Here is a 25,193-nt window from a genome sequence, read left to right as displayed (position 1 = left end):
TTTAGAGAGGGAATTGAAGATATGGATTGAGGAGCAAAGGGCAATTGGAATTTCTGTGTCCACAAAGATGGTTCAAGCATGAGGCAAGAAGAATTGCTGATGAAGGAGAAGTTACTGATTTCGAAGGAGGACACAATTGGTGCTTCAGGTTCATGAAACGGAATGGACTAAGCATGCGTACACGCACCAGACTTGCCCAAAAGATGCCTGAAAGCTATGAGCAGAAGGTCCTTGGATTTCATCGTTTTGTCATTCAATGTCGGAAGACACATCAGTTTGAGTTGGGACAGATTGCAAATATGGACAAAGTTCCCCTCCAAGTAACAGAACTGTTGATAAGAAGGGGGTGAAAACTGTAACTGTGAAGACAAGTGGACATGAAAAGAACCATTATACAGTTGTTCTAGCTTGTTGTGCCGACAGAACCAAGCTGCCTCCAAGCTGATTTTCAAATGCAAAACAATGCCAAAAGAAGACATTCGTCGAGGAGTGATTGTCCAGGTTCATGACAAGGGTTGGATGGATCAGGATGGGATGAAGATCTGGTTTGAGAAAGTTTGGAGCAGGAGACCAGTTGGGCTCTTATGCAAACCTGCCCTATTGGTGCTTGATCAGTTCAGGGCACACACAACAAAAAAAATACAAAGAAGATTGCTGAAGAACAAAAAACAAAACTTGCCATCATACCTGGAGGCTTGACATCCCAGCTCCAACCACTTGATGTCAGCATTAACAAACCCTTCAAAGCTGCCATTGGAGACGAATGGAACCAATGGATGAAGTCTTCTGGGGACAATTTGACACCAGCAGGAAGAGTGAAGAAACCAACTATAGGAGAAGTTTGTACCTGGGTGAAAAGATCCTGGGATAATATCAAGATTGAGATCATTGTCAAGTCATTTAAGAAGTGTGGCATTTCAAATGCCATAGATGGAACTGAGGACGAGGCAATATATGAAGACAGTGATTTGTCATCACACAGATGAGGACAAGCTAATGGATGGGAGTTTTGACAGTGATGAGGAGTTGTATGAATTTTATGATGAATAAAACTTGAGTTCAATAACTTTATGTAATACGTGTTTTTTTTTTTTTTTTTTTCAAATTTCGGGCCCCAAAATTAAGGTGCGTCTTATACGTGGGGAAATACAGTATATCTCATATTGCAAATACCTTCACAACGAGTTGCCATGATATTGCCCTACCTCGAATAAGTAGAGCTTCACCAGTGGAGAAGACTGTTGTTACTTATTCTCAGTGGATAACACCACCCAAGCAGCACCATTTCAAGGTTATTTGGCCTTTCCTCAGCAGAGGTGGGTCAAATAGTGGGTAGGTACCCTGGTGATGCACTGATAACAATTCAGTTATGAAGTATAGCTCCATAATATGAGAGATATCTGATGGTGTATAAAATGAATCAGACTAAATGCATTTTAGGGCTTATGCCTCAGGCTGCATGGTTGTGTCCCTTGAGAATAAGTAACTACAGTCTTCTCCTGTAGACTTCTAAAATGCTGTGACACTGCATTTCACAGCATTTTATTTATTCACACATATATATATATAAACTACAGATTGAAACGAATTCAAAACTTACTTTTCAGAAACTTAACATGTTCTTTTTAAATCTTGACAGACTAGTGACTACATTGTTAAACAAAAATTTATTTCACTTTAGTTTATTTGGAAACTGATTTTGCAGTTGACAGGTAATATGAATGTAAGAAACACAGGCAATTTACACTTTTATCGCTGAGTCTAGTTCTAAGTTTGGTTATAAATAGTCCTGCAGCCGAAAAGGACCTTTCAGCTTCTACACTTGTTGGTGGTTGGATTCAAGAGCATCCATTAATTTTAATACATTTGTTGTTTTTTCACCAGTTGCCTCAAAGATTTCGAACTCCTTGGATGTATTCTTTGCAAGTGATTGACCCTCAGCTTCATGTTGAGAGTCTTTAGAAACACATTCAGTTTGGTTTTTTTATTTGACGCGCCAATTTCTCACAAAGTATCTGCTGTCTTTCGCTCTCACTGTCACACTCTTTCTCGGAGTCAAAATGTGACGAATCAGATTGCGATGATTCACCCAAGACGCGTTATTATTCGTTTTGCTGTAACCAACAAGGCTGACTTGCTTGGAAATGATTGCAACTCGGTTCCTACTATTTTTCTATTTCAAGGTTCATGAAACGGAATAGACTAAGCATGCGTACATGCACCATACTTGCCCAAAAGTATGGAGCATGTACGCACATAATACGTTTATAATACGTTTTTCCAGTTTTTATATATATGTACTTGAATAATCCAACCAAAGCTTTTTGCCCTCTCTCGTTTATCCTTAAAATTAGTGCTTCCTGAACTTTTCTCGAAAAGATAGAATTTTGCTCAGAAAGTTCTTGTATGATGAAAGAAAAAACTCCCTCTGCAGTAAGAAGTGTCGCATCACAACTGCAAAGGTTTTGCGATCCGATTTCGACGGGTTTCAATGCACGCACAAGGTCATTAAGAGCTGTATACTCTGCTTCACATATTGGATTTTTCAAGGTGCGTCTTCAAGTCAATCATTGGATTTTTCAAGTCAATCATTGTTTTTTCAATTTGTGATTTTAACTGTAAGAATCATTCTAACATGGCTACCAAACTGTTCCATCTAGTTTTAGAATCGAGTACTAGGCTTAAATTTTCTTGCTTGAATGAAAATTTAACATAATTCTGAGGAGTATCATTTTTCAAGGGAGACTTTCAAACCATTCGCACAATCTTACTAACTTTATTAATGATATTAACTATGTTTAATGCACCGGAGAATAGGTCATCTCTGAAATCACATTTTTGTTCCTTATCAGGATTGTTTTCGAAGCTTAGATTTGAATCGTAATTTTCCGTTTCATCCTCTTCTAAATCTTCCTCGCTGTCTTCAGTTGTTTCTACCTCAATTACACCTTCCGAATCATTCCCTCTCTTGTATAGAATGTCACATATTGCAAGGTGTATACCGTGGGCATAGCAAAGCTGATGTTCACAATCTATCAACTGTCCGGATTTCACCATAACACTCGCTCCATCCATTACACACGCAACTGTATGATGCTCTATTGATGATTTAAACTCCAATAACTTCTGTTTTACTTCTTCAGCCATTTCTTCGACATTTATTCTACCATTAATAGCAATCATTCCTAGATTCCAAAATTTGTCTTTATCTTGATGAACATTGATATTTAAATAATGTTTGTTTTTAAGCGACGAATATTCGTCTAGACTCTAGAGAAAGACTGAATCTCTTACCATTTTTTAATGATTGTTCAGTTTCTTTTATTATATTTTCTTTTATAATATTATACTGTTTATACACTAATTGCATAACATGATTGTGATTTTTAGGAAGAAGCAAACCTTTTTCACTGAATAAATTCACTTTTACATGTGGCACTGATAGGAAATCCATCTACAGCTACAAGCTTTGCAATGATTTCTTCTTTTGTGGCTTTCTTTAAAAAAACTAAACAATGTTGGCTGAGAATGAACACTTTTTAAACATTTTGAAGAGCTTTCTACTGATTCATCCCCTGCAGAACGTTTGAGGTTACAATCATTTGCCGACGTAGGCTTCTCAATAGAATGTTAAGTTTTTAAATGCCGAAGCAAGCCACTTGTAGAATAACCTCTACATTTCAGTATTGCACCACAATGACTACACTTTGCTTCTTCATTATTATTACATTTAATGAAATACTGCCAGATGAATGTTTTTGATCTCTCCATCATCACAAAATATTAAAACAATAAAATATATATAAAGCAGCTTAACTGAAAGAGGATCTTTCTAGGACAAATGACATGTATAATCGAGAAGAGTTGAGACTCGAGAAATGACGACAGTGACATTACAGAGATATGTAAGAAAGTGCTGGCCTTTCGCTTTCTGCTTTATATATATATATATATTTTGCTAATGTATGAAAATAAATATTTTTCTAAATTAAAATAATACACATCTTTATTGCTGACGATATCTCAAATTATGAAGAAACTATTTATCTTGCCAGCGCACGATGATCGTATATATATAGTATATAAAACAGGTAAAAAAAACTAAAAACACTAATTGCATAACATGATTGGGATTTTTAGGAAGTGAAGTGAAACCTCACTCATGTTTCTGGAGGTTTCAATATATATATATATTTTTTTTTTCTAACATTTAATATTCTTTAATATTCTTTAATACTACCTCCATCAGCATGGGTTTGTATAGAAACACAGTGTTTTGGTACATGATTGGGTGTAGTCCCCTGATGAAATACCTGATCTATGTACCAATTTATTTTCATTATTATTCTCATTTTTATTTTCATTTATTACTATTTTTAATATGCATTAATTACCACTTCCTTTCTAGTTTTTGTAAATATGTTTTGGCTTATTAATTCAGCCATTATTTCCACTTAATTCCACTTAATTTTTTAGGTTCTTAACATTCTTTTCTTCTCATATCTTCTTCCATTAGGCCTGGCACGTTGTTGTTAATAACTTTCCCATCTTACTGTGTCCTTTATCAATTATTTATATTTCTTATAGATATATATATATATATATATATTTATAATGTGTGTGTAAGACTATTAGTATTAATTATTAAAGTTAGTAATTCAGACCAGGATATCCTGCAGAAAAAATCAGCTGCAATCCCGGGAAACAATCCCTAGTCACCACATCTGCGATATTCCAACAATATCTGCCTATGATGTCACTTCAAGCTCATCAAATTTATTAACTATACTCCTAGCATTGGTGTACATGCAAATATACATGTACCTATTCCTACTCTTAGTTACCCTATTCGTGTATTTATTTGTTCCACTATAACTCCCAGCACTCCTGGAAATCTCATTACCTTACTTTCCAGGCTACTGCTCATCCTAATAGAAGCAGTGCAAGAATCAATTTCACTTCTCTCTGTGCTAAACCGTTAAACTTTTAGTCTGTGTATCCCCCCAAGCTAGCAGTTTTCTGACACACCTTACACTGCATCGATAGCATCCACAAATATTCTTGCACCCTTTCTATATAAATGTAGCCCATCCCTGTGGAAGCAGTCTCTCCTGTGAACAAGCACAAACCAGGCTGAAAAAAATTCCACCCCTTGAGACTTGCATAATCTCTCCAGGGCCGAATTGATTGACAAGGCTCTCATCATATACTCACTCCTATCATGTCTGGGCAGATTTACAGACACTTTTCACATTCAATCCTAATTCACGACTTTTTTTCAACATTGACCTGTATTTGATGAGTAAATCTGCAGATCTCTTACTCTTAATGTCATTAGTTCCAACATGTACAACAGTATCATCTTTTGTGCCCTTAAAAGATGATATCTGCTGTACGTCATACTCTTTCCCCCTGGCAGACATACCCTGGTCCTTTTCCACCTATCCTTCTTACATAGTATATTCCCAGTCTCCCTGCAAATAGTCACCAACAATGAATAGTTCCTTTGGGAGTAGCGCATTCTGCCTTGGAGATTGCCTCTGTTTTGCCTGATGCACAGGAGTGAGCTCTGCCATTGAGCTGGGTAACTGAGAGCTTGTGATCCCCTCATATTAATTTCTTCGAGGGCATTTACCCTATACCTCAAGCTCTCATAGACGCCCATCAGAACGCTGAGTTGGTGCCTCATTTCTTGACACTCTAAAAACCTAGCACACAAAGGCATCCTCCTTGTCTTGATCATGTCCTGTTTTAGAAAGGTCTGCAGACATTTCACATTTTTGGGACTGTGATGCATTGGAGAATCGCCCCCTTCGTTTCTCCCCCGAGTCACAGCACTCTCTCTCTCTAGTCTGCAATCTTTGCTTCGCAGCTCTAGTCTGGGTGATTTTCATTTAAATGCAATTTAATTAACAATGAAATTTAATAAGATTAATAATATTTTTAATTAATTGATAATACTATAATAAGCTAACAGATTTCTAATACTGTGCTTCGTATTACGCTGTCTAGTTTTACTTTATATCTTATGCTATCAGTTCGAGATATATATGTCTCAAACATATATATCTCGAACAGTCTGTCTCATAGATGTTCTGTTACTGCCGCATGCCCTTTCTACAGATACTTCCATGGGCACTGTTCTTCTGAATTGGCTTCTATAATTCCTGCTCTCTCTCTCTCTCTCTCTCTCTCTCTCTCTCTCTCTCTCTTTCTCTCTCTCTCTCTCCCCCCCCCCCAAAAGCAGTCTGAACATGTGCCACAACCAGTCAAGATGGTTTTATTGTTCCATTTCAGTTTTCTGGAACAACCTTCCCTCATAAGTGTTTCTTGATAATTACAATATGGCGGCTAGTTCAACAATATTGGTGCCAACACCGGGAGTCGTAACTTCCATAAATCGCTGGTTAAATTCAAAATAAGAAGCTAACAAACGCTACTAAACCTATTTAATATCTCTGTAAAACACAATGTTCTATGTTAATTAATGAAGAATACGGTAAAAATTAAAAATACTTATCCCTTTACAGCAACCAAAAACCCACGACCAGATCTCTTCCACGACCAGAGCGCCCTCTCCAATTTTTAAAGTAAATGGCATGCTTTAATGAAATCTTTTTCATTTGCTTTGAAACTAAACTTATTTTTACTAAATGAATTTTTCGCAAATACAACATTTGATCAAACATCCAGTGAATACTGAAAAAAAAAATAACTTTATTCAATGATGAATGTTAACATTGGTAATATCCTTCAATATAATCTGCAACCATACACTGTGATGCGTGCCACTGATTAAAACATTTTACAAGTCTTCTTTTGCAAATGTTTTTATGTGGTTCTCATGTTTGATTGGATTTCTTAAATTGACCCAATTTAAGAAATTGGGTCAATTTAAGTTAAATTGACCCAAATTGATGCAAAGAAAAACAGCAAAGTGTTCTTTACTTATGTAAACTCTAGAAGGAAGGGGATGAATCAGATTGGTCCACTTGATATCGATGGTTGAACTGTTGATGATCCTGCTCAGATAGCTAACAAACTAAATGAATATTTTGCATCTACATTCACACATGAGGAGTTATTCAGGGAGGGGAATGCCAGAGGTGTATTCAACTCTGGCAGTAAGCTAGATAATCTTGTAATAACTGAAAGTAAAGTGGAGGAAAAATTGTTGAAGATAAATACAAGAAAGGCACCTGGGGTGGATGGGATCTATTCAGTTATATTAAAGGATGCAGCAAAGGAAGTAAACAAACCCTTAGCCATAATTATGAGAACTTCCTCAATACAAGAACAAGTAATTATAGACCTGTGAGTTTAATTCTTTTCCAGGAAAATTAATGGAGGCACTGGTTAAAGAAGCACTGCAGGATCATCTAGACAAGACTTCAGTTATAGCTTGGATACAGCATGGTTTTGTTAAGGGGAAGTCTTGCCTGACCACTTTGATTGGATACTATGATGCAGTCACAAAAGAACTGGATGCAGGGAATAACTTTGATATTGTATACTTGGATCTTAGAAAGGCTTTTGATACTGTTGCACTTGGAAGACTGCTGCACAAATTGGAGCAGTGTGGCATTGGAGGCAAATTGCTGCTATGGATAAAGGGGTGGTTGAGGGGGAGAAGACAGATAGTGGTAATCAATGGACACTGCTCATCGTGGACTAATGTTATTAGTGGAGTCCCTGAGGGTTCAGTGTTGGGTCCATTATTGTTTTCTGTATTTATAAATAATATTGATGATGGTATATCAAGCTTAATGTCCAAGTTTGCAGACGATACAAAGGTTGGTAGGGTTGTTAAAGACACTACTGACGTTATGGTGTTGCAACAGGATCTGGAAAGGTTGAGCAGATGGGCTGAGAGGTGGCAAATGAAGTTTAACATTGGCAGATGTAAAGTACTACATATGGGAAAAAGCAACCCCAGAGTAACATATCAACTCTGGTACTACACTGACAATGGTAGAGAATGAAAAGGATCTGGGGATAATTGTGCAGGCAGATATGAAGTTCTCTGAGCAGTGCAGAGAGGCTCATGGTGTCTTGTCAATGATATATAGGAATTTTTCTAGCAGGGATAAGGAGGTGATTATTCCCTTGTATAAGGCAATGGTCAGGCCACACCTTGAGTACTGTATACAGGTCTGGAGGCCTCATTTCAAGAAGGATGTAGAGCTGCTGAAACGAGTACAGAGAAGGGCAACAAGATTAGTGAATGGAACAAAGGGTTGCTCTTACGAAGAAAGGCTTAAGTTTTGCGAATTACAGTGTCTGGAGACTAGGCACCGGCGAGGTGATCTGATAGAGGTGTATAAAGCCTTGAATGGTTTGAAGTGAGCATGCTCAATGCTGATGGGATTCTTCCTCTTGCGCAGAATAATCACCTGAGAGGGCATAAATTCAAATGAGGAAAGACAGATCTAGAATAGATGTGCGAAAATTTGCCTTTAGCCAGCGGGTAGTTGGTTGGTGGAACAGACTTCCATCCCTTGTTGTGGAAGTTGATAGCCTAAATAAATTTAAGGCTCAGCTGCACAGGTATTTCAAATGAACGGAGGGGTGAAGTGGAAGTTTTTTTTTTTTTTTTTTGGCTGATGCTGCATAAGCTTGCTTTCTTGTGTCATATGCCTCTACTAATGCTAATTGATGTTCTAATAGTTTCAGGATGTTGATGGTCAATCAATTGCTTCTTTTTTCATCTTCAAGTGAAAAATTTCCTATCACAAAACTTTTGAAACCACTTAAACTGTTTTTTCAATCATACATAGATCCAGAAACTAGCAAGCGTTTCTTGTGTTTTCCTGACTGATTTTCCAAGTTTTCAACAAAATTTTATATTTGTACCTTGTTCAGATTTCACCATTTATAGTACAAATGATAGGCGAAAAAAATAATTATCCATTCAGAGCAGTTTCTCGCTAGATGGGCACATGACAATAAGCTATAACTTGGTTCGCACATGCCCAAAACTCATCTGGAGTCCTGCTCACACTTCTTTAGCTACCACTATGCATTCAAGAATTATAAGATCATATATTCATATATGATATATACATTTGTCTTTTTTTTATGAAAATTGTTTATGTATTGTTCTAGTATATAATTATTTTGCATCCTATTTCTCCAATATATATCTTTTCCTGAATCCAGCAAATTTATCTGTTCTTTAAAATAATTCTAATCCTATTAACCATTTTGAAAATAACTGTATTTTCTCCAACTTTTTTTTTTTTTTTTTTTTTTCAATAATTCTTTTATTTTCCTTCTTATCTCCTTTATATATGGCAGTATTGATGATTATTGTAATTGGGAACTGTTTGTTTAACTGCAATTCAACAAGAAAAAACAACTTATCAAATTTGTTTCTTCTATGGCTATCTTATGCTAAAATTTGTTTATTCTGTGGCTATCTTATACTAAAATACTGTGTTTGTAATTAAGAGTGCATAGAATGCACAAAATTTAAGTTGCCCTTCAAGTAACCATTACTTATATTTTACCTTTCTTTCGATATTTTCCTAAAAATATTTCTTTAGTTGTAATTGTGATTTCCTACCTGCTATTTAAAGTTACAACCAATACTGTTCTTTTCATTAATTTCTGCTGATTTTTCTAAAACATTAGATCTCTTTTATTTCATCACCCAGTATTCCATTTTAAATTTTGCTCACATAAGCCTGTTGAATTAATCTTGTCTAAATGATTGCTTACAGCTTAAATTCATTTATATTTATTATTTAGCTACAGCCTGCCTCTGTGTTTCTGGCGTGTATGTTACGTGCCATTTTTATATCATTTTGACCTAGTTTTTTTGCTAATTCCACTCTGCCATTTAAATTTCTACCATTGATGGTATCTTTTTTTTATTTTTTTAATGAAAACTCCAAACACGAACGGTATCAAAACCTATAGTACTTAGTACCGTGCATGGGTTGAAGGAGAAGTATGAGGGGAGGGGAATGCCGGAAACTTTGCTCTAGAGACTAAACATGGGTTTCACCACTTCAAGCCTCCAGTAAGCAAAGTGGTGGTATTTCACCAGTTGATGAAAGTCATCTACCACCTATCTGTTTTGTGGTTGTTCAATAGCATATTTAGCACTGTATGTCTGGGTTCTACAACAAGGGTAGTGGAAGCTTTGTTTATCCAGGTGATTTCTACATACAGTTATCCTTGATACAGTTACCCTTGAAAACCCATAGGAAGTACACATCTATATCAATGGCTCAAAAATGGATGAGGCTATGGGTGCAATATTAGCCTCATCCATATTCTCTGTAGCAAACTGAATTACAATCAAATGTAGCATTTACAAGGCAGAATCATGTTCAACTAAATTAGCTCTAGGTATCATATGCATTTGTCATTCCATACAATATCATATATAGATTTCTTAAATACATTTCTTCCATTGAAGCTATCCAGATAATTATCCATCAGTATAGTTGAATAAATTCCACCAGCTCAAGTTCTGTATTTATTTTACCCTTCAGCAATTTTTCTTCATTAATTTGGCCCTAATGCCACACTGCTCTAATTTGTATAGCAGTCTTTCTTGTGGAACAGTATCAAAAGGTTTTCTGAAATCTAAGTATATGTAAGAATTATTTTTAACATCCAGTTCCCTTGTTGCTTCATGAAAGCATGGTCTCCATTTATAAATTCGTGCTTTTGTGGACCAAAAAATAATTTTTGCTTAGCTTTCTCTTTAGATCCATTTGTTGTGACCCCTACAAATAGTACATACCTGTACCATTTGAATATGTTACCTCTTGATAAAGCTTTTTCACTACAGTCTCAGAAGCCAATTTCTTCAAGAAAAGGAAAATTTTATATATTGTGGTTTAAAACATGACATTCTGAAAAAACAGGAATATAAAATACTTTACTGTCAACAACAGAGAAAAATAAGCCTTGTGCATAGACAATCAGTGATACCTACTGGGGGGAGAGAAGTTTTATAATTTTATATTCAAGTATTTTTAAGAAATACAGTAATTTAAATTTTTGATTGTATCTTATATTTTCAAATGACATTTATTTTAGAGCAACTTTTTTTTTTTTTTTATAGAAAATGTATATTCATTATAATTTGGAATCTGAGTTTTATTTTAGAAATAATTGAAGAAGTTCCTGCAGAAATTCTCCAACTCATATTCAATTCATATTTGTGGGGGGGGGGGGGGGTATTGATCAAACCCTGTAAAAGTAAACCTAATTTTGGAATAGAATTTGATTCATTGTAATAATAAATAGTATTATCTGAGTTATTTTGCCGATCTCAAATGTTTGATCTGAAGAATTTGCTTTGTGTCATAATTCAGAACCTTTAGTGACTATATCCCAGCAACAGCATTTTTCATATCTATTGTGGTTATTTTTTCAACTGTAAGAATAATAATAGGTAAAATCATTATTATCTTTTTATTTAGCTGTGATAACAAAAACTGCACACTCTGCAGTGAAAAAAAGATTAGCAAGCCATGTAGAATACCTAGTAATGTGGCAAATGTAACTACCACAACAGTTTCCACTACAGGCACAACATGTGCAAGTGTTTTACCTCTTACCCCTGAGGATGAAAGAGGACCAAGAAGTTTGCGTTCCACCCCCAAGCAGGGTAAGTGATAGTTGGTAAGGAATTTGATCCACTAAATTCATTAAACGATTTTTGTGTAATTTCTGAAACTTCTCTGATTACATCTATTGCAGAATTTAATGCTCAACTCTGCTTTATGATCCATCTTATAGTTTGCCAACTGTTTTTTGTAATTGGTTATCCAATTTTCTCTCTTACCACTCTCTTTCTGCTAACTTCTCCACTAATGTTGGTGTTCCCCAAGGTTCAATTCTTTCCTCCACTCTTTACCTGTTGTATATTAATGACCTTCTTTCATTGACTGGAAATCCTATCCATAGTTTTGCAGCCGACCGGGCTAGCCGAGTGGGTAAAGTACCTGCCCGGCAACCCAAAGGTCGCGGGTTCGATTCCCGCCTCGGGCTTGGATCAAAGTACTGCAAAAACCTTGGGAGGTGCATTATGGCCACAGAAGCCGATGCGCCAACAACTACCAAATCAAACCATAGTTTTGCTGATGATAGCACATTGCATTCCACTTTCCAGTTTGAGAAACTTCGCCCTGCTGAATCAGCTTCAACTTCTCAAATATTCACTACCAATTCCTTAAATTCCAATCTCCAGGTAATTCTCTAGTGGGACAATGACAACTTAGTTGATTTCAATCCCTCTAAAACTCAGTCCAAAAAGGATTCTTCTGTTCCTATGCTTATCTTTGGGGATTACTCTGACTTTTAATCTTTCTTGGCACGAGCACATTACAAATATTGTTTCCTCTGCATCTAAAAAACTTTGTTTTTTCTTTCGCTCTCTGCGTTACTTTTCTTCCAAGCAGCTGTTCACTCTGTACAAATCGCAAATCCGCCCTACCATGGAATATTGTTCCCACAACTGGGGTGGTGCCCCCAAATCCTCTTTCAGGCATCTAGATTCCATTCAGAAGAGGGCAGTTAGATTAATTATTGACTCAACTCTAACAGAGTCTCTCTATTCTCTGTCTCATAGATGTTCTCTTTCTGCCGCATGCCCTTTCTACAGATACTTCCATGGGCACTGTTCTTCTGAATTGGCTTTTATAATTCCTGCGCGCTCTCTGTCTCTCTCTCTCTCTCTCTCTCTCTCTCTCTCTCTCTCTCTTCGAAAGCAGTCTGAACATGTGCCACAACCAGTCAAGATGCTTTTATTGGTCGACTTCCGTTTTGTGTAATAACCTTCCCTCATAAGTTTTTCTTGATAATTACAATCTACAGAAGTTCAAGTCTAATGTCAACAAATATCTTCTTTTGTCTTGTCAAACAATGGACATATTTATATTTTGTCTTCTGAAACAACCTTCCCTCATAAGTTTTTCTTGATAATTACAATCTACTGAAGTCCAAGTCTAATGCCAACAAATATCTTCTTTTGTCTTCTCAACCCATGCACAGTACTAAGTACTATAGGTTCTAATACCTCGTGTTTGGGGTTTTCATTATAAAAAAGTTGGTCTTCACTGTCTTGGAGTGTTTCATATAATAAACTCATTTCATGAAAATAGCATGCCCTTCTTATGTTAAAAATATTGAGTTTCATTTAGCAGCAAAATATGCCTTAACCTAAATGCATTACTGTTATCTTCTCTGCAGTTGCTGAGTCCATAATTTCAATATTTTTTAGTGAATCACAGGCAGAATGCACTCTAAGAATTAAATGTTTTGGATATTGTTTAGAACAGCAGACTATACCAATATGGGAGTGTGCCCTGTATAAACTTTCTGACAGCTGTTTTTTTTTGCAAATGGCAAAGTGAGCATGTTTAAGTATCTTTCACCATACAAGGTAAGTGACAAAAAAGCCATCAGGGTTGATTTTCAAAGCCATATCTCATGGCTAGTACAGTAGTTAAAATCACTGTTCTATATTTACATTGAATAGGCCTGTCTTCAAATCCCATTGAGAGAGAGAGAGTCTATGCATCCTTCCAACACCTGGGACTGCTTTATTTAGGCAAAAGTTGCATGAATACCTAGTCTCCCATCCTCATCCTGCAAAATAGCCACATTTTACTAACATCTCATAGCTAAGTTTAAGTTGCCTTAGCAGAAGTATTAAACAAAATGACAGAACGTCATTAGATTGTATATTACATGTAAATCTTTTATTTTCAACTACCTTAAGTTCATTTCTTCTTAGCTGTTGTGTCACCCTAGGATTTCTGTTAACCAAGGGCTTTGCATTAATCAGTGTTGTACCTTAATTTCTTTTTTTCAGAGCATAAGCCTTGCACAGTACAAAGGGTACTAGGAAAGTTTTGCAATACAGCTTTGTTTATTTAATTTTTTCAAAGTAATTTCCTCTACATTCAATATACCTCTCCATCCTCCGAAACCAATCTTTAAACCAGTTCTGCCAAGTTTCACTAGGGAGTAAAGCACACTCGTTGTCCCAAGCCCGTAGAAGGTCCTCATCACTGGAAAACCGCCTCCCTTTTAGCTTCATTTTCACATGCAGGAACAGTGCAAAGTCGCAGGGAGCAAGGTCTGGACTGTAGGGAGGGTGCTCGAGAAGTTTCAGTCCTGTCATGGTCAAATATTCGGTGCAGGCTTTGGCGCGGTGAGCTGGAGCATTTTCGTGATGGAGGTACCAGGTGTCCATTCTTGACTTTGGCCGCAGGTTCTTCATAGATCCAATGACTTTAGGCAGGCATTGTTCAGTATACCACTTAGCTGTGACTGTCTTCTGCGTGTCCAAAACGACACGTTCCACAATTCCACTCGATTTGAAAAATACAGCTATCATTTTCTTCTTTACAGATCGGGATTTTCTGACAATTACGGGTGTGTCGTCATCATCAAAGACCCAAACTTTGTTTTGAGCCTTGGTCGGCAGATCGTAATAGTACAGCCAAGTCTCATCACCTGTCACGATGTTGTTCACATACCGAGATTGTCCCTTATCAAACTTTTTTAACATCTCCCGGCACCAAGTCACACGTCGTGTCATCTGCTCTTCAGTCAGTTGATGCGGCACCCAGAGAACAAAGTTTCTTCACGTGCAAATGATCTTGCAGAATCGAACGAATTGCTGGTGCATTTAGGCCCAAAGTATCCTCTATCTGTTAGGTCACTCGCCTGTTTTCATCAAGCATTTTCCTCACAGCAGTAACGTTTTCCTCCGTAACTGACGTTCGTGGCCTTCCCGGCCTCTCAGAATCCTCCAGAGTGAAATTTCCCCTTTGGAATTCTCTATACCACCTGAATATCGTTGTACGATGTGGACAATCATCATCTAGTGCAAGAGTCATTTCTTCTAAGCACTGGTCTATGGTTAAACCACGCACGAAATTATACCGCAAAACTGTCCTTATCTTATTTCGTGACCACGATGCCATCGCAAGCACTTTACACTCTCACTACTAATGAATAACTGAGCCCATCGACTTGGCGCGGCGGCTACTATGCACGTATGAACATGTCTCAACATGCAGCAACAAGCAGCTTCCTGTGATTCATTGTTGCGTCATAATGCAAAACTTTCCTAGTACCCTTTGTATATCCTAGCTATTATTAAATCTACTAACAATTTCCTTTTTTTTTATTTATTTGTTTTTTATTATTATTTCTTAGAACAAAATATTGCTTACAAACCCCAGTAAATTTGAATGAATACATTGTTTAATGCTTCCTTTATCATTCTAATAATGATAAGTATATGAAGTAGATTACTGGAAATGTACACATGCTCAGCAGGTTAGTGAATGTAGAGAAGATTATTAATGAATCTCAGAACTGAGACTCATAAAAATGTGTTATTGTTCCATATATTCATAGAAAGTCCTCTATGCCAAATTAAAATAGGTTGATCCTTAGAACTCTTTTCTGTACTTAAAAGTGTATTGAGAGAATAGAGAAGACCTAAAATCACTCTATTTCCATCTGGCATGGGGAATTTTCACATCATAATCTACAAAGCAGATCGCTGCAGTGACAAGAGTGCACATTTGCTTCAAGTTGTCTAGGCTATATTCATATATGTCTTATTGCAGCAGTATAGATCATTCTCCTTGAGGATCATGCTCTCCCACTAGTTGCAAGATATGATTTTGATTCAGATGATGATAATGATGATTTGCAATTCAATAGCAGCTGTTTCCTTCCACATATAATAAGAAGACTACAGTTGACTTCAAAGTAAAATTCTAAAATTCAGCTTAAAACACTTCCAATGGACATATTTATATTTCAGGTTAAATTTTTTCCACTCAAAATGATAATAATAATTTATTTATTCCTATTTTATGTTACACTTTTTTGGAAGATAACAGCAAAAAGGGAGGTAGAATACATAAACCAATGGCTGTTTAGGGGGTGTTCCCTTAAAAAATGATGAATATACAAATATACAATTGAAAAATAAAAAATATACAGTTCTGAAATTGTACAGGTAATGTTCAACAGAAAAGACATAAATAAATTGGAGTTTTTTGTACATTTCTTTACAGGAGACTTCGTAAACCATCACTACTTATAATATCACTGTGAACATTTTTACAACTAAATGATGAGAGAAAAGAAAAATGGTGAGATATGTGCACAGAAATTCAGAAATTTTGCCAACTGCTTCCTTTAACATTTGTACATTATTTCCATGTTGGTAATGATTTCCTCTGTGGTTTTGAAATCAAGGAGTTGAGTGGAAGGTAATTTGAGTCATACATCCCTGGTGATGTGTTCAATTAGTAGTTTCTTGACTCGGTTTAGTGAAGCGAAATTTTTGATTTTTGCAGGAAGTTTGTTCCAGGTTTTAGCACCTCTGTATTTTTTATTTTTCTGACCTATGGCTTTTCTGAAAAGCGAAACCTTCAGGTTAGCTTCATTTCTTAGGGTGCATACACGTAGAACGCGTGTAGTGCTTATTGGAAACCTGCAGTGATATACAGTTGAAGCTTCTACTGGCTGTGAACAAATAGAAAGCAGTTGACCAGTGCAACTTATTGGTATTTCAAGGGGGTAAGTTTTGCACTTATCAACTGCATTTTATTGTGTTCATAGCCAGTGAGAAGCTTCACCTGCATGTTGCTGCTGGGTTCCGAAAAGCGCTACCTGCATTCTCTACGCACCCTTAGATTGTACGATATTTCTTCTTCATCTACGGTTATGAAAAAGGATCTGAAGAGAGGGGGGAACTCTGGTGTCTTCAAAGCATAAGGAATCTAATGATGCATGAGGAATCTAATGCATTGGGAAAATTTTATACATTATTAAAGTAATTAATTGACATTGACTGGTATTTTCAAATATAGTGTTAAGTTAAAAGTGATCTTAATTTAACTGTTACATTTTTCTTTTAATGTGATAATAGTTTTTTATATTTCAAGTTAATTTTTATCCACTTAAAATGATATATAAAGAATCTAATGTGGTGAGGCAATTTGATACATTATTAAGGTAATTAATTGTTACATTTCTCTTTTACTGTAATAATAGTTTTAAAAAATTTTTGTAAAGTATAAGTAAAATGTTTCAGGTCATTCTGTGGTTCTCACTTCTGGAGGAGGAAATAGCCATCCTAGAAAGAATGTTGTTAGTTGTGTTACAGTTCCTGATTCAGATTCTGAAGGTCACTATAGTCCTGTACAAGCTTTGCCCAACTTTACCACTAGTGTAATGGGCAAAGTAATCAAACCAGAACCGCAAAAAGATACCATCACCTCTAGCAGGTATGTTAATTTTCATTGAAGTTCAACTGTAGATTTAAAATGTTTAGTAAATGGTATTACATTTACTGATCAAATGATGCAAATGATCTTAATTTAATAATTTAAATAAATTGATATACCTTTACTATATGTTTTTTGTTACAAGACTTTTGGTTTTACAGTGTAATTTGCATTTTGCAATTTTACTACATGTTGTGGGTTTTATGTTCTTCAAATAATTCAAAAAATATGTACCTTGTAAAAGGTACTTTTATTTTCATGAAGAGTGATGTACTAATAACATTGAGATTTCACTCTTCATGAAAATAAAAGCATTTTTTTGATGATACTGTTTTTTTTTTTTTTTTTTTTTTCCTCTCCCTCTTGAGGACAGAAAGATTATTATTATTCTACCTTCACAGAATCATATATGCTTCTTTAAAACACCTTGTTTCTTTAACCCAGCATCATTGCATGCTACATCACCATATTCATGATCAGAATTATATCTAGGGAGAGATATACATGAGAATTAACTAATTCTAAATAAGAGATTAAACAACACTACATTCCATGTAAATTTAAAGTCACAAATTATTGGGTTTATTGAAACAAGCTGGAAAGAAAACTTTACAGAAAATATTTCAAAATCCTTGCGAATATCCTTTTCAAGTCTACAGGAAGGAAAACTAATGTGATTCTAAGAACTATAAAATTCTGTACTATTTGTAAATTAAAGAAATTATGTGAATTATTGGGGGGGGGGGGGAAGGTTGTGCTATGCCAACTTTTGAAGAATTCTGTTTTTAATCAGTTATGCAATAATTTTGAAATTGTCATTGTCAAGTCCAGAAAATTGATTGAATGAGTGCTAGTTAACACATGCTGTATTGTTTTGTGAGTTAAAGAAAATGAATTAGGAAAACACCTACAAGAAAAACTGTTACGCTTCTCTTTTTAATGTGATAATAATTTTATATTTCAAATTAATTTTTATCTATTTAAAATGATACCATATAGAATCTAATGCAGTGGGGGGTACATTATTAAGGTAATTAATCGTTACATTTCTGTTTTAATGTGATAATAGAATAAAATCATACATTATATATATATATATATACACACACACACACACACACACACACATACATATTCATATATATATATTTATATATATAAGCACTCATTGATCACTGAATTGCAATCACCCCATCTGTAACGGCCTGTGTTACACAGCTCACAGTATAAAAAGCCGAACTGTTTCCTACGCTGGAGTAGTGGTAATTCGTATCTAGTCGTACAAGTCAGTGTAGTAAAGTAGCAGTTATGGGACGTAGTAAAAATATCACGAAGTTTCAAAAGGGCACGATTGTGGGAGCTTGTGCATCAGGTGCTTTTATATCATAGATAGTACATCGTGTTGGTTTATTCACAGCCTGTGGTTATAGTGTACAAAGAATGGTAGGATGAAATTACCTTCTACCAACAGAACTGTAAAAGGTTACGCAAGATGTGTGGTTGTGATGAGCAAAGGATGTAACTCATTGTATGAACTCGACAGCAGATCACTGTGCAACAGTTGACATTACAACAAAATGTGGTGGAATGCAAGAATGTTATCCCAAATGAGCTCTGCATACTCAAATGTATGTATGGGGGTTCCACTGCAGACACCACTGATCATTGTCGATGGCAAATGCTGTAGTGTCAGCAACATGCTGATTAGACACCGAAGGACTGAAAATGAGTGTGTTGGGCAGATGAGTCCAACATGCCAACGGACAGTTTTGTGTTTGGTACAAGTACACGAGTCCATAGGTCCACCATGCATGGACCTATGGTGCCCACTATCCAGGCAGGTGGCAGTAGTTGCTTCATATGGGCATGTTTTTCTGGCAAGAACAGGATCCCTGGTGCGTATGGACCAAAATTTCACTGGTGAGGTCTACTGGCAGTGTGCATTTTTTCCCGGAGAGAAACAGGATCTTTCAGAACAATAATGCACTGTGTCATTCATCCCACACCGTGCACCAGTGGTTTCAGAAACCAGTGAAGATATCACCCATCTTGATTGGTCTCCAAATTGCCTGACCTCAATCCAGTTGAACACCTGTGGAAACAGGAAGTGAAGAGTATATGGACATGCAACCATCTATCTTGACTGCCACTATAAAAAGTCTTAAGCATTTTGGCCGCAGGCATCTAGTGGGGTCAGTACCTAGGCGAATAGCAGCTGCTATCCATGCAAATGGTGGCCCGGCACAACATTAGGTCGATAGTTATAATTCAGTGTATATACACCGATGAGCCAAAACAGTATGAAAACCTACCTAATATGATGTTGCATGCAGCCAAAACAGCTCGTACCTGGCAAGGCATAGATTCTACAAGATTTCTAAATGTGTCTTGTGGTATCTGGTACCAACACGTAACCAGCAGATCCTTTAACTCCTGTAAGGTCTGTGGTTGAAACACCGCAGATCAGAGTTGCTCTTCCAAAACAAACCAAGATGCTCGATGGGATTGATGTCTGGGGAATTTGGAGGCCAGGGCAATACCTAGAAGTCTTCCTCATATTCTGTGAACCTGTCCCGAACAATTTGGGCAGTGTGGCATGGCGCATTATCCTGCTGAAAGACGGCATCGCCAGAGGGGAAGACCGTTGCCATGAAAGGGCGTACCTGGTCAGCAATGATGTTTAGGTAGGTGGTAGACGTCAGAGTGCCCGGCACATGGATGACTGGACCCAGGGTATCCCAGCAGAACATCGCCCAAAACACGACACTACCACCACCGGCTTGGTTTCATCCCATGGTTCATCCAGGCGCCATCACTTCCCCACATAAACAACGCACACGTACCCAGCCATCCACATGGTGTAACAGGAAACGTGATTCATCGGACCAGATTTCCTTCTTCCCATCGCTCAAGGTCCAGTTTCGATGCTCGAGTGCCCACTTAGGCGCTGTTGCCGGTGAACCATGGTTAGCATGGTCACTTGGAGCGGCCTGTGGCTATGCAGCCCCATTTTCAGCAGGGTTTGATGTACTGTGTGTGTGTCGTGACACATTACTCCCTTCACCAGCATTCCAATTACCGGAGAGTTGCACCACAGTTACCCTTCTGTTGCCACGTACCATCTGGGAGAGCCTTCGCTCACCTCGAGTATCGATGAGCCGTGGTTGTCCAACACCTCGCTGGTGGTTCGTGGGATCCCCTCCTCAGACCACTTTCAGTAAGTACTAACCACGTCTGACCGTTAGTACCCGGCGCCTCCGTAGCCAGGTGGGAAGGAGCAGCAGTGCGTAGCACACGCTTCTTGATTAGACCGGGGTTCGAGCCCGTCACCACCAAATATGGAGGACGCGGAAAGGTCAGGAAATGACCACCGCATATCCCGGAGCAATATGGCCTTAGTTGCTAATGCTCCTAAAAACCAAAAATAACTAACCGTTAGTACCCCACAAGCTGTGCCGTTTCGGATATGCTCTGACCTAGTCGTCTGGCCATTACAATTTGTCCTTTGTCAAATTCGCTTAATTCCGCTGCCTTTCCCATCTGAAGAACAAGAGTAACACTGATTAACGGAGCTCAGTATCAGGTTGTTGTTATTTGGTTTTTAGGAGCATTAGCAACTAAGGCCATATTGCTTCGGGGATATACGGTGGTCATTCCCTGCCCTTTCCACATCCTCCATATTTGGTGGTCACGGGCTCGAACCCCGGTCTAATCAAGAAGCATGTGCTACGCACTGCTACTCCTGGCTACGGAGGCACCTCAGTATCGGGTGTTTTTATACCATGTCCCGACCCGCACATACGCCGTAGTTCGCCTGCAGTTTCTTCAATTTGCATAATGACTCACTGGTCAAAATGTTTTGGCTCATCAGTGTATGTACACACACACACACATACTTATAGTTATGATAAAAGTAATGGAGCGGAAGAGAATAATTCCTCATAACTTACAACTTGGTGTCTTCAGAGTGTCAACCATGAAGATTGTAGAGACAAAAATTAACAGTATTATAAGGATTGGGTGCTATTATAATTAATAAAATAATTCTGAGAAACTGTCAAAGTCACGTATATGACTGTTACTAACTGCTCATTTGACTTGTAGGTCTAGTTACATCAAACACTGTAGTTTATTTGAATTGCCAGAGAAACTAAAATTGGGAGTTCTAACTGACTAGTACCTATTGTTTTAAATTAAGATATAAATTGATAAGTTGTGAAAACTACAAATATTAAAGGTTGGATATGGTTGGCTGTTTCTGCACAAATTGCCAGTGCCCTGGTGAACTTTTGTAAAATCGTCAGCAACAGAGTTACATGTCAGCCTTCCAAAGATTCAAAGCAAACACAAAAAAATAACCTTTTCTTTGAAAGAAGACAAATAATATAACTTCCCCTTCACTATCTGTGAACTATGTAGAGCCCTCTCATCATTTAGGCATAGTGCTGGGCTAGGTAACATTCATTATGCAGTGATACGAGAACTAATCACTGAAACATTACAGTCTTCTCAGTATGTTTAACAGACTTTATTTAGAAGATATATTCCCTAAAACTGTCATCATGCTGTAATCCTTGATGTTCTCAAACTGGGTAAAGATGCAGTGATCCTACTTATTATTGGCCTATTGGCTTGACTAATTGCCTTTGCAAAATTCTTGGAAAGATGGTAAATCGTCAACTCATATGGTACCTTTAAAATTTCTGCACAATTTGGTATTTGACAAAATAGATTGATACTTGATATATTAATAAGTATAGAGAACACCATCCGGAATGCATTCCTCTGGTTGGAACATCATGTTTGCTTTGACATCAGTAAGGCATATGATTCCATGGAAGTATGAAATGCTTCACAAATTACATTGTCGTGTACTTTGAGGACTTCTCCCATCCTTTATACAGAACTTCCTATATGAACACACATTCCAAGTTTGCTTCAAAACTTTATTGTCCCAAGTCACCTCATAAGAAGGAGTTCCCCAGGGCACTGTACTATGTTTTATCCTCTTTATAATTGTAATCAACATTATTACTGAACAACTCCCAAACAAGGTAATGTGCATTGCCCTAGGAGGATATCATACATTTCCAATGCACAGTCTATATGCTGAAGCAAGTGAACCACATCTCATTATCAGAAGACAACTTTAATTACACTATGCATGTAAAATTAGATCTATGTCTAAACACCCAAACTGCCAGATGCTTTTTACTTCTCAATACAACATGCTATACTAAAACCTCTCTGTGCTAACCAACCTTTAGGCATGAAAATCAGGTATGTGTTAGCAGAATTAAATCTGACTTTTGAAATGTTGCAAATACCCCTCCACTTTTCCCTGTTCTTTTGAATGTGATTTATACCTTCATAAATGGAAAAAATCTTCATTACACAAAGAAAATTTATTGCATTTATACCATGCTATAGTGGATCAGTTCCCTCAACTATATAGTAGTAAATACAGATTGGTCAGAGAACAACACCCAAGTTGGAATAGCTGCAGTTTCCTGAACTATCAATTGGCTTATCAGTAGCCATATGAGTTCATATTTTTCTGCATAACTAACAGCAGTTCAGGTGGCCATGAAGTATATTTAGTTTTTTGACATTCAAAATAATATAATTCTCTCAGAATCTTTAAGTGCAATCCAAGTCCTGAAAAACACTATAAACATCAACATGGCCTTTGAGGTGTTGCAAACATTCTCTCAGATGTGCCAAGCTGTGCTTTGCTACCTGGGATCTAAAATACTGATGGAACTGATATTTGGGTGGCACTCAAATTAAGTGGACCTAATTTAGGTGCAGTCCGGTCGGTCTGTGACAGTCAAATCCTCTGCTTGTATCTTCACGATGATAGGACTGTTAGTAATCCTGGGTATAACCCACCATGTGAAAGTCCTGAAATACAGCACCTAGCATACTGTGGTTGACCATCCAAGTGCGAACCGAGGTAAGAAGGATTCAAGGTGTTGCACCCACACCACATGGTGGAATGCCACCCCTCTATGTAACCAGGCAATACTGTTTGTTAGATGACTCTCATCAACTGGTGCGATAACACCACGTTGCTTATTAGAGGCTTGAAGTGGTGGAATCCATGTTTAGTTTGATGAAGGTATATCAGGCTTAATGTCCAAGTTTTCAGATAATACAAAGGTTGGCAGGGTTATTAATGGCAGTGTCCTACTGCAACAGGATCTAGAAAAGTTGGGCAGATAAACTGAGAAGTGGCAACTGAAATTTAACATCGACAAATGCTGCATATGGGTAGAAGTAACCCCAAAGAAGCGTACCAACTGTGTGGTACTACACTTAGGGTTGTAGAGAATGAAAAAGACCTGAGTAATTGTGCAGTCAGATATGAAGTTTTCTGAGCAATGCAGACAGGCTTCCAGAGCAGGTTATAGGGTATTATCAATGATATACAGGAATTTTGCTAGTAGGGAAAAGGAGGTGATTATCCCTTTGTATATGGCAGTGGTCAGGCTACATCTTGAGTACTGCGTACAAGTCTGGAGGCCTAATTTTAGGAAGGATGTAGAGTTACTTGAGCGAATACAGAGAAGGGCAACAAGATTAGTGAGGGGGAACGAGAGCCCTCTTACCAAGAAAGGCTAAAGTTCTGCAAATTGCAGCATCTGGTGATTAGGCACCTGCGAAGTGATCTCATTAAGGTATATAAGGCCTTGAATGGGTAGGGTAGGCTCAATTTTGATGAGATTCTTTGAGTGGTCCTCTAGGTACCTCAGATCACAACTTTGTGATAGTCTCCTCTCTCTCCATTGGAGCCTTTCTATCATGGCCATTCCCGACTTTGTGTTGTTTGTGCATTACAAGAATGCACAATGGGATGATCTGCGAGATTTCTTTTCCGTGGTCAGATTACTGTTTAAAAACTTCTAATGTCAACGCTTGCCTAGATCGTGTCAGTGAAATTATTCTTGTAGGGATGGAATCCTCTATTCCACACTCCACTTTAAATACCGTTCTTTATCTAAACCTTGGTTTTCCAATAAATGTGCTTAGGCTGTTCAAGATAAGAATGTTACATATCATAATTGGCTTGTTTCCAAATTTTCAGTTTCATATTCTACCTTCACCAAAGCTCGCAAATTGTAAAGCAATTAAACAGTGCATTCATACTACTCGGGTAGTAGAATTTATGTATGTGCAGTAACCATGCATAAACCAACTCTTTCAATTGTAAAATTGACTATGGATTAATCAGTCCATAGTCAATTTTGAATAAGCTAAGAGCAGAATTCCAGGGCCAAATTGTCGATCAATTCGGCCCTGGAAAGATTGTGCAAGGCTCAAGGGGTAGAATTTTTTTCAGCCTGGACTGTACTTGTTAACAGGAGAGATTGCTTCTACAGGGATGGGATACACTTAAATAGAAAGGGTGCAAGAATATTTGCTGATGCTATCGAGGCAGTGTTAGGTGGGTCGGAAAACTGCTAGCACTCTTTTCCTCTTGTACAATAATGACCTTCTTCCGTTAACTGGAAATCCTATCCATAATTTTGCTCATGATAGCACATTGCATTCCACCTTCCACTTTTAGAAACCTTGCCCCGCACAAACAGCTTCAAGTTCTTGAATATCCGCTACCAATTCCTTAAATACCGATCTCCACGTAAATCTCCGGTGGGCCAAAGGTAACTTAGTTGATTTCAATCCTTCTAAAACTCAGTCCTGTCTTAATCTTTTTTTTTTTTTTTGGCTGATGCTACATAAGCTCATGAACTTGCTTTCTTGCATCACATGCCTCTATTACTATTACTATCTCACAAAAAGAGTTCTTCTCTTCTACTCCTATGCTTGTCTTCAATGGTACTTCGATTTCTAGGCAAGATGATATATGTCTATTGGGGATTACCCTGACTTCTAATCTTGCTTGGC

The 25,193-nt window shown here is 37.3% G+C and overlaps 1 protein-coding gene across 4 annotated transcripts in view; it reads left to right on the top strand.

The window, feature by feature from the left end:
• The window catches only part of LOC150077290 (uncharacterized), a 427,304-nt gene that overhangs the window by 358,905 nt on the left and 43,206 nt on the right, over nucleotides 1-25,193 (top strand). For all 4 annotated transcript variants that reach the window (XM_090386488.1, XM_090386489.1, XM_090386485.1 and 1 more), the window contains 2 exons: nucleotides 11,442-11,629; nucleotides 17,093-17,285. In XM_090386488.1, coding sequence (XP_090242614.1) covers nucleotides 11,442-11,629; nucleotides 17,093-17,285 — 381 coding nt within the window. The remainder of the gene's footprint in view (nucleotides 1-11,441; nucleotides 11,630-17,092; nucleotides 17,286-25,193) is intronic.

This window comes from Mastigoproctus giganteus, chromosome 12, assembly GCF_048544385.1.
Source record: "Mastigoproctus giganteus isolate SK-2022 chromosome 12, ASM4854438v1, whole genome shotgun sequence".
NCBI lineage: Eukaryota > Metazoa > Arthropoda > Arachnida > Uropygi > Thelyphonidae > Mastigoproctus > Mastigoproctus giganteus.
This window is presented reverse-complemented; position numbering and strand designations above follow the sequence as displayed.